This window comes from Camelus bactrianus, chromosome 13 (assembly GCF_048773025.1).
Source record: "Camelus bactrianus isolate YW-2024 breed Bactrian camel chromosome 13, ASM4877302v1, whole genome shotgun sequence".
NCBI lineage: Eukaryota > Metazoa > Chordata > Mammalia > Artiodactyla > Camelidae > Camelus > Camelus bactrianus.
The window spans coordinates 34,444,733-34,455,760 of record NC_133551.1 but is presented as its reverse complement, the minus strand read 5'-3'; the positions used below and the strand labels follow the sequence as shown (position 1 = coordinate 34,455,760).

Here is an 11,028-nt window from a genome sequence, read left to right as displayed (position 1 = left end):
ATCACACAACTGCCAGGATGCTTCCTATTCCTCTTGACTTCTTATTGGATAATTTTTATCAAGTGAGCTAAGCACACATTTTCCCTTAACTCAGTTATTCAGCAAAAAACGTCCTAAGCTACTTAACTGAGGCAAAGCAAACACATTAAAAAAAACAAAAACAAAAACAAACACAACAACCAGAAATAGCTCGTTGTGATGCTCTCCATTTAAAGAGATACTCCCCCCCAAAACTACCACTGCACCAATAGCCAGTTTGTTGTTTAAAATAAACACATAAAACATTGACATTGAAATATTCTGAGCACATGATCTTAAAGAGTCTGGATTAATAAAATAAAATGAATCAGTGAGATGAAGGACTTAATGTTCAAATAACTGTTTGAATCCCCCCCCCCCCTTTAAATGTTGAAACTCTTATAGCAGCTCTTCTTTTGGGGGAATGTGAGATGGAGGGGTGCATTAAACTTTGTGGAACCCAGGTTTTGTAAGGATATTGACAATTAGGTGCTTGCAATTAAATTAGAATTTCACTGTATCTCCTGCTTTAAAGGAACAGCTTTAATTTTGAAGGAGCCCACCTAACAATTTTATGTTCAGCCATCTGCAGACAGTAGAGCCAATGCCTTTTTCTTTCTGAACCTAGAGTTGAAGCTTTATTTCACTGCAAATTCTGTGACATTTTGCACTCTCTTGATTTAATGAACCAATGAGGATCTTTTAACTCTTGATCTACACCAGTGCAAATAAAGGTTAAATCTCTCACTAACCATCATGAACTAGCCTAATAACTCACGAGAGGCTATGGAAAAAGAAACCGAGAAAGCAGGTGTGCAGACTTGATTCAAACGTGCAAAACCCGCACAACCGCAGGCAAAGGTACTATATCCTCACGTCTCCCTAGTACTGGCTTCGAGGTACGCGAGCGGGGGAACTCCTACTGCGCCAAAAACACCATCCTGCGAGCGGGGCCTAGTAACACAGAGGCTTTTCTTCCGAACGGTGTCCCGACCGGAGCTTGCGCTGAATGCTGGGGCTCCTATTGGCCATACGCCGTGGGGGAGGAGGGGACTGGCCGGGAGAGCAACGGGAGGAGGGGAGAAAGGGGCAAGGCCTTTTCCCTGCCCCCTCCCGGCCCCCTCTGCAGGCAGCCACCGGCGCCTCGTGCGTGGTTACTATGCAAATTGCAGCGATTGCGGAAATAAACAAGGGGGTAGGGAGAGGAGAGAGGGACTGCGAATCGATTGCAACTTCTGCAAAGTCTCGTACAATCCAAAGCACACAAGGCAAAACCAGAGAGAATCTGAGAACCAGCCAGCCCGGGTTGGATCGCTTTCAAAAGAGGAGAGAGAGACAGTGAGAAAGTCAGAGAGCGCGCATTGAAATTGCAAAAGCCTCCTGATTTGGAGTAGAAAAAAAAAAAAAAATCTCCAAGAAGCCTGCAATTGGCCAACAGCTTTTAAAAAAATCTCTTCCGGGTTTTCAACGGTTCCAAGTTTATATAGATATCTTTTTTTTTTAATGCACAAAAAAAGGGACAACAAATGAAGCAATTCGTCTGAACAGTTTAAAGTTTCTCACGTACTCTTTTTACATTGCAATGGTACGTGGTACATCTTAAACTTTCTATTTTACGTTTATACGATATGCGTTTTATAAACAACTATAAGGGTAGAATGATTTTGTTTAATGGTTAAGACTTTAAAATTTCTCTAGCTTGCATATGCATTGAAATGATTGCTGGCTAAATGTCTATTGTGATGGTTTTGTTTTAAAGATGTAGCTTTATGGATGGTTTTTTTTTTTTTTTTTTTTTGCTGTGTGCATCAGGGACCGGGTTCCCTATTTTTTTTCCCCGAGACTTGAAAAAAATTGCTGAGCTTGACAGATTTTTTTCCTCCTAGCGCTTGCTCGGTTCCAGAAAGGGGAAAAAAAATCCTGTACGTGCTCTGTTCTGTAAAAAGACGTCTGGCCTTAGCAGTCAACCTAACCCGAAAAGAAACGTCTGGACCCGGAGAATAATTGACGATTCGATCAGCTAATCAATGGGACAACATAGGAGATTGACAAAAGCTTTATCCAATCATAAGGAAGCTTGGGTGTACAATGGTTCGCAATAGCCAGAGGGGGCGGGGCAGAGAAGATCTGAAGTTCTCTGCCGCTCTGAAGGGGATGGTGTGGTTCAAGCTGTCAAAGCTACAGGCTCTTCCGGATTTAGCAAGCACAATAGGAAAGTGTTTTCAAGTTCAAGAGAAAAAAAAAAACTAATTGGGTTTTATTTTATTTTTCGCGTGAATCGTATGCTTTCTTCATTGCCTTTTGGAAAAGTTTTTTTTTTTAAATTCTGCTAGAGAATCTTTTAACTTTGCATGAATTATTATTTTTAAATCCGGGAAGTTGTTAACGGTTGTGGAAGGTGAGGTTCAACTTTTAAAAATGTGTGGCTTAAAAACTGTGGGACTGTAGTGAGCTTTGGGAAATAATGTATTGCATACTTAGCGTTGCAAAACTTCTCACTCTGATTATCTTAGAAACTTTGGCTTTTCAGGTACTTTGAAGGAATAGGCAAAGCCTCTCTTCTTGAACTCTGAACAAGAGTTTTAAGGAAAAGAGAATGTTTCACAGGTGGACTGGCAGCTGTTTTATACATTTGAAAGGAAGAGGGGAAGAACGAGAGTGTTTTTCTTGACTTTTCTCGAATTCTGCTGTTCAAATATACGGTCAGTAGCGAATAGGATATTGAGACTGGCCAAGTTCACATTTCTTCTTGTTACCACAATAACCCCTGTAGAGGGTGTGTGTGGAAGATTGCTGACTTGCTAACTCTTAGCTGGAGTCTGGCCTCTTGGACAAGTCTTTGACACCAATCCAGTGGAAACCAACTGCAGTAGCTTGTCTTGGAGACAGTAGCTGGCAGCTTCTGACTAAAATATATCCATCTCTTCCTTCCCTCTGAGCAGTGTAGACACCTAATTCTGTTGGGAAGTGAATGGAAAATAATATGGGCTCTTTCCCATCTTTGGATTAAATTCCCATCGAGCTATTTCCCAAGGCTTTAGGCCTTCTAATCAAATCTGGCCTGGGCATTTGATGTAAGAATCTGCTTGGATGCTCAGTTCAGCAACATGATTCAATTTAGGAAGATACGCATGTAAGAAAAATCTGCACCCATGTGACTGCAGGTCAAAAAACTAGAGAAGAAAAATGTTATAAAATGCTAGTGATAAAGTTAGTCTTGGGAAGAGCTATAGCAAATGGCATTGTCACTTATGAACCCCAATTTTGTCTTCACTGCTTTGGGCATTAAAATCTAAATCACATTAATAAGATTTTCCTATTAAGTAACCACCGAAATGAGAGGTATTTGAGATGTACATATAAGTGAAACCTTATTGACGTAATTTATATATCTAAGAGGATTTCACTGAAACTGGCAAGGTAACATTTCTGCAAATAAAACACAGCAAATGCAAGGCTGGGCTCTGTGCCAGGAAGAATATGGATAGCAGAGAGCATGACAGCAGCCTCCTTTGCGCAGAGACAATCCCATTTCAAGGCAGCCTCCTAGCACTTGCAAAATAAATGATTGGACTGGTTATTTCCAATAAGGGGTTTATCCTTCCTAACAATGGGTCATTTATATGATTGCAGTAAACTAGTTTTCGTAGTTCACCTGTGTTTCCTCCACTGTCCTTTTCTTTCTTCTGTATGCCCTCCATCCCTGCTCTCTTTCAAGTGTCTTAGTATCTCTGTGAACTCTGGACAAGGATTTACTTTTTCAACTTGGGAAGAGGGGAGAGAGTTGGAAATGTTTTTTACCCCCAGACTGCCCTTTGAGGAACATCTGTTTCTTTGTGTGTGTGTTTAAATTTATGCCTGTTGGAGAGAAAGTTACCAGAAGCCTCTCTGTAACTGTAACTCTTCTACTGTATTTTTCTCAGTCCTGTTTCCAAAGGCTGTAGTTGGAACTGTGCTTTGTAGTGTTTCCCCCACCTCCCCGCCACCCCCCCTCCTCACGCGGGGGAGGGAGCGGGAGCTGGCGGAGATAGGAGAGAAAGCTGGAGCGGATGTGAAGGGCTTTGGTGCTGAACTTGGATCCAGCCCCTGCCTAGAGGGCGCAAACAATCGTCCCATATCCAAAAGTCTTACGAAGGGCGCCAAAAGTTACTTAAGATAATATTGCTAACCGCAAAAGCTGGAAATCGCGGGCACATCCACTGCTGCAACAAAAGAAGTTTTTAAAGTAGAAATATCAGCATTAAATTACTTTCCCCCATTTTTTTTAAACAAGGGCGACGTGCCAGTCCTTTTTTTTCTTTCCTTCTTTAAATCCTTTTTCTTTTTCGTAAGATTTAATTAAAAGTAAGAATCTTTGCTGTTTTGGGAAGAAGCAGATGTGAATTCTATTTTTTAATACACCAAAAGAAAGATTTTAATCTGCTCTGGAAGAGAGCTTCCCAAGAGTACACACTCGGAACAATAACTTCTCACTGTGCCTCAGTTACATGTTGGAACTGTCAGCCAGAAACTTCTATCGAGGAAACTTGGAGCGCGTTGAAGTTATAGATCCCAGCAAAGGTTTTCGTGGCCAGGGATGTTGTCTCTAACTCGGCTTGGCTTTTAGGGCGTTTCTCCTTTACTAAAGTCCAACAAGAACTAAGGAAAAGCTGTTGTTTAGTTTGGAAAAATGGGGCTCTCTCATTTAAGGTTTAAATCATTACTTCCTCTCACCCCATAATAAATAACAGAGATGTCCAAGGGTATTTAGAAGCGGGGCGTGTGAAAATGGTCTCTTGAGAATTCAGGAATTATTTTGGCAATAAAGTAACAGGAGAACAAGCATAAAGTAATGTAGAAAGATGCAGAATATTTCAGAGGATTTTATTTTGTTTTCTCCAGTAGCCTATTTCTCGCCCCTTACTTTAAAAAAAGGGGAGGGGGTTGCGTGCGTGGGGGAGAGTCTGAATGAGAGTGGCCTTAACATGCCACCTCACTCTCACCTGCAGAGTGGGCATTCCTACAGGAATTTCCTCTTTTTAGAGGCTCTCTAGCTGTGTAACCTCTACCAAGGTGCAGATTCCCCTGTCTGTGTGCCAGAGTCTTTCAACGTGATACACTCATCTTTCCTTTTGGAATTTTGAGAAGGTTTAGAAAATGCAGCAGGCTGCAAACTAGACTGAGGGAGATGAGGATGAAGTGATGGGATGGGGGTTTGGAGGAAGGAGGTACACTTTTCCCCCCCCAGCAGTGAGGAGAACCTAAAGAGAAAATATGAGGTTAAAAAAAACTGGAAAAGCAGGCTTATTGGCAACTTGCCAAACCCTAAAAACCACCCCCCTTTTCTGCCAAAACAATACTTTAGCAAACCTAAAATAATTGCAGGAAGCTCTTTTCCATTTTAAGAACTATTACCTGGGGGAGGGAAAAAGAGGGGATTCTTAAAAGGCACCCTTCCAGAGGTGTCCCAGGAACAGGGACGGTAATGATAGCCTATGTCCAGTTCTGGGCACGCGTTTGTGGACCAGAATATCTCCCTTCCCTAAGGGGACAGCCCTTTCGCATTTTTTTTCTCCTCCTAAAAAGAAAAAGATGTCACAGCTAAACCACTGTTGTTTCTGAACGTGATAGAACTTTTTCTATGGCGTCTGTGTTCAAACCCACTAGTTTCATAGTCCTGGGAGGGAGAACGCTCATTAATCTCCGCCTCCCTTCCTCCAGACAACCCCCCCAGCCCCCAAATCCGGTGAATCTTCCTTGTGAAAATTTCCCCCACCACCCCCGCTTCAGGAGGCCACAGGACTGAAGCTGCACAAAGTTTGCAGAATTTTGTGCATAATTACCTCTGCCGACGATCTATTCCCACAGAAAGCTTCGTTGGAGAGATTACAATGCTCTGAGGCGTACCGCGTTTCAGAAGGGAAAAAAAAGTTACCTAGGAGGTCTGATTTTTTAAAAAATTTGCATACATGCAAATTTGCCCCCTGACCTTCTCCGCGGTTCTCTTCGTACCCACGCAGGGAACCGAGGGGTGCAGGGCAACCTCGCAAAGTTGCCCAAGTCCTCCACCGAGGTCCGCGAAGGTCTGCGGCGGGGATTGGGGGATGGGGACGAGGAAAAGTAGTTTTGTTTGCTTAAGCACATCCTGTGGCAGCCTATAGCTGCCCGGGAGTACAGACTGTAACTGCTCCTCACTGCGTTACCCAGTAATGCGCTGAGCGGGGACGGGGGGGCGGGGGTGCCGAGCGAGCGAGCGAGCCAGCCAGGGAGCTAGAGAGGGAGCGAGCGAGGAGCGAGCGCGAGCGGCCGCGGAGGCTCGGGACCCGGCTGGCCGCGCGGCGCCGCAGCCGCCCCCTCCCCCACGCACCCCCCCCCCGCCCCGGCGGCGGCGCGAGCGGGCGGCGGCCGTGCGGTGCGGTGCAGAGCGGAGGCGGAGGCGGGCGCGCGGGTAGCTCGCGGGCACCGGGCCGGCGGGCGCGGGAGCGGGAAAGGGTGCGCTATGCCTTTAACGCCCGCGTACAGTAGACATGTATAGTGGAGTGTAGGGAAACTCTAGGCGGGGTTAAAGTTCAGCTCATGGAGCGGCAATAGCGCTGGCTGGCTGCAGTTGAGCCGAGTTGGAAATGTGAACGCAAGAAGCAGGCTTGATTTTTTTTTCTCCCTCCTTCTCTCTCTCTCCTCCTCTCTCCCTCTTTCTCCTTTCTCACCCGCACTCACGCACACCTCCAAACCGCACACCCAGACGCACACGCACACCCCACCGCCCGGCAGTGATGTATTCTCCGCTCTGTCTCACCCAGGTAAGCAGCTGTTTGGATGCGGAGAGGCTGGGGGGGTTGGGTTGGCGGGGGCAGACCTGCGGCCGGGCCGGGGGTGCCCGGGACCCCCGCGCTGGCGGGGTCCGGGGCATGGGTCCTGGGGTGTGCCCGTGTCTGCGCGTGTTTGTGTGTGTGCGCGTGAGCTCGTGGAAGGGGGGGCGGAGAAATACAGCTTTAAGAAAGTAACTTTGTTTCCATGCGGGTGCATTCCTCTTGTACGGCCATTTGTGTGGGCACATGGCTAATGGCGCCCTCTTATTAATGCGTTAATTAATATCGGGGCGATTGACTGCGGAACGGCGGTGTTTTCGGACGCCCCGCACGTGTTTCAGCGGGGTTGCAGCCCATGACACGCTGAAATCTGGACTCAGCGTTTCTGCAGTCGCGAGGCCGGTTTCTGTAGTTCCGCGGCGCCCGTGGAGGGGGCCGCGGACGGAGTCCCCGCACAGCCCGCACGCTCGGGGCCGCTGCACCCCCGGCTGCAGGAGAACTCGGGTCCCCTCGCCCACGACCCGCCCGCCGAGCCCGCGCCGCGGCAGCCTCCCCAAACTCTTACTTTTGTTTATTGTTTGTCAGCCTTTGGGGTCCGGCCGCGGGAGGAACGCTGGCTAGCGCCCCGGGCCCCGGCCGGGACAGCGCCCCTCGGACGCGGGCCGGCGGCGGCGAGCCGGCCCCGGGGCTCCGCGGCTCGGGGCCGTGTGGCCGCGCGTCCCCCCGCGCCGGCCGTGTGGAGCCTGCGTCCTCGCCGCCCGTCGCCGGCTCGCTTTCCCCAGTGAAAGTTTCGGTGCCGGGACGAGCCCACGGTGCGCAGGGCGGCGAGCGGCGGAGGCCGCGGGCTGCCGGCCGGGGCGCGCCCGGCGGAGTTGGGCTCCCGGCCGCGAGCCCGAGCGGCGGCCCGGCCCGGACGCGGCTCCTCCCCGCCACCGCAGCCTCCCGCCGCCGCCGCCGCCGCCGCGCAACTCGGGCCGCTCCGCGCGCAGGACGGGGGCAACTTTTCCCCTCCGACTCAACTCGGAGCGTGGGTCTCTCTTGCCCCCAGCAACCCCGCCTTTCCATGCCCTGTCTTCCCATCCCTCCCTTGTCTGCACCACCCCTAGGCAAAATATTGCTACTTCACGGCAACAAATCTGGTCTCTTTTGAATATATTATTTATTTTCTTTGACTAAAAGACAAGAAGTCAAAGTGATTTTGCGCTAAAAAATTTTTTTTTTTAAAAAGAAAAAAGTGTGAGCCTTCAGACTGTTTTGGTACATTGCGATCTGACCATTAATCACCCACATGAAGTTTGTATGCTTCATATAAAAATGTTAATTCACCACTCCCTTAAACCTGCTACCACTTCTTGCCTTCATTTAGCAGGAGATAACGGTTTAACTGGAATACTTTCTGGAAGGCTAAAAAGTATCAAGAGTTTCTTCTCTCTAGATTCTGGATTTATTTCCCACATGACATTCCTTCTTACTGCAGTATCTAACAGTAACATACTGGCTATTTGATCTCAGAAGACTCTTAAATGCATCTTTTATGTTAAAATGGTCTGGGATTTAGGCCTAGCATTAATAATGGATAGCAGTTGCTTTTAGTTATTGTAAAAGTTTTAAATTTTTTTCCTAACAAACTTCCAAAGTTCCTATTTTAGTAACTTGTGGAAGTATGGAATGAAACTTTTCCAACCACTTTTGGCAAGGTTCACAATTGCATATGGATAAGATGCAAAGTGTAAGATAATTTGAATGAGTTATGACTACAGTGAAAATGCTGAGATTCAAAGGCTGAAGTTCTAGCTGGCAAAAGTTTGCAACACATAGAACTGGTTGATAATACCAGTGTGCTGCAGTAGTGGGGAGGGACCTTAACAGACACATTAGCCTCTTCAGTTAGCTCTCAGTAGAGAAGTTTATATTTTGGGGTGGTGCATATATGAGGATACCTATATATCCATGCAGGCCCAGGACATAGTCAGGTATTTAACAAAGTCGGATTCTCTTGGTTCATAAGCTATTATCAATTAAGAAGTTTTTTTTTTTTTAATATAGTTGGCAGTGTGATGAATACATTCAGTAGGCCTTCTTCTGGAAACACCACTAAGAGAAACGGTTACTTAGTGTAACAGTTTGTGAAAAAAATGTACACTAAATAGTGAATGAGAGCCATATATTTTATGAGTTCTTCTTTTAAAAATTGATTTACAATTTATTTAACTTGCTGGAATATTTATAAAGCTTTAGAGCCAGTTTTAAAAAGAAAAACTTAGGTAGTTTATTGGTCATTAAAGAAAGAACGGTAAAGCAGTGATAAAAAGTACTCTGAATGGAAAGAATAAACTCCATATATGTGTATGCAGTTTTATAAAACTTTATCAGGAAAATGCCAGACATCTATTTTAATCCATGTGGGCATATCATAACCAAATCATGTACCTGGCTGTGAGATGATAACAGTAGAAATTTATAGGTGAACCTTTGCAAGAAGTAGTTCCAGAAGTATCAGCATTCCGTAGTTCTGAAACTTGGCTTACTTACAAACACATCAACGTTGAAGATGCTGATTCAAAGTCCTACCGTGTTTGAAACAGGTTTTCAGGTTTGTTTTTATTGGTGGCCTGTAACTTTCTCATCGAGTACATACGTAAAATATTCTTTGTATTCTCCTGAATATTTTGAAATATTATGTAGCTTATAGTGATATGTGCAGCAACATAATTTATAAAGGCATAGGATTTTTTTTAAAAAGCTCATTTATGCTGTGCTTGGACATTTCCTGCAAGTTAATGATATTCTTTAGTTTTGATGTTCTGGAGTATTTCTAATTGTGCATTGAGAATAATAACTAGCACTTTAATGGTTCATGTAAGTAAGAGTTACACAAAACGTTGTGCACTTTTATTGGCACATTCTTAAAACCTTTGGGGAATAATAACTTATAAATACTTTTGATGCAAAATTGGGGATTTAGATTATTCTTAGTGATTAGTTGACATAGTTGGCCTCATTTAAGGATTTTTATGATGAGATATATGGGCATTTGGTTGGCAGGTAAACAAAATCCTTTTGAACACGAATGAACGCAGTTCCCAGTTCTCTGAGAACCATATTGGGAGTATCTTCGAACACTTAAATGACACATTAGGAGAGTTATTTTAACTGTTTATTATCATTAACAAAGCTTTTTAAATAAGACAGCATTTTGACATAAATATGAATTGTTAGGATCTCAGTTATTCTTCACATTATAAAATGGGGCTGAGACTTTAAAATGAAATCCTCCTTTGGTGAAAGCTCACTTTGTAGTTAAGGTAGACTCCAGGCGTTTTTACATAATTCCACGGAGCCTGGTCCCTAGCATGTCCTGTGTATGTAAGAAAATCAGTCAATGTGAACGACTGTTTCAAACCCCAAATTTATGTGTTTTATAGCATTTCAAGGATGAGCTCAGAATTTAGTAATGTTTAAATGCTTTGCTGTTTGGCATATACCTTACTAGATAAACTGTGACTTGAAAAATTCTCCCCCCACCCCATTTCTCGCTTCTAAAGTATAGCAATGGGAAAGATTCTCAAACACCAGACTTTAAAAATGCTAATAGTTTGTGGTAAAGGATAATAGAATTCTTGTATTTTTCTCTGTTTTCTCTCCAGTTAAAGAATGCACACATGTTAGGAAACTCTTTTGGGGTCTTTTATTGAAAAAGAGCAGTTTTCAAAGCTCAACTTGAAATACAGAGCCTGAAATTTGTTCAGAGAGAAAAAAAATAAATGTCAATTATTGAAATGATTTATTATGTATTATATTAACATAAACTTTAAAAAACCCATTGTATGTAGTGTTTAGATGATTGATTATAATTTACAATATTTTAACAGGCTTGGTTGTTAAAATATTTCACCAATTTTAAGCACTCAGTTTACATTTGAACATTAAAAATTAATAATTGCTTTAATAGTAGTAATATTTTGGACATTACAATTACTCGTGCCTCCAAAGTATAAATTTAGATGGATATTAGAAACCGAGAAAGAATGCGTTTTAGAATATTTGTCTGTCCAACACCCTTTGAAAAAAAGTCATCAAATATCTCTTTGGTTTTCTTATCCTCATTTATTTGAAAGTAAATAATTTATCTTTTAGGGGGATTGTATGGTGGAGAGAAGTTATGTAAGATTAGTGTGGGTTGGTTAATCAAAAGTTAGATGGACTCAGAAAGGTTTGTGGA

The 11,028-nt window shown here is 44.1% G+C and overlaps 1 protein-coding gene across 6 annotated transcripts in view; it reads left to right on the top strand.

Annotated features, from left to right (window-relative positions):
• The first annotated feature begins 1,582 nt into the window (after positions 1-1,582).
• NFIA (nuclear factor I A) overlaps positions 1,583-11,028 on the top strand; it is a 349,943-nt gene continuing 340,497 nt past the window's right edge. The window contains exon 1 of one of the 6 annotated variants that reach the window (XM_074376373.1): positions 1,583-1,603. In XM_074376373.1, coding sequence (XP_074232474.1) covers positions 1,601-1,603 — 3 coding nt within the window. In that variant the 5' untranslated portion in view covers positions 1,583-1,600. Of the gene's footprint in view, positions 1,604-6,244; positions 6,798-11,028 lie in introns of those variants that run through there. The other 5 variants (XM_045512669.2, XM_045512652.2, XM_045512658.2 and 2 more) reach the window with 5 other exon arrangements.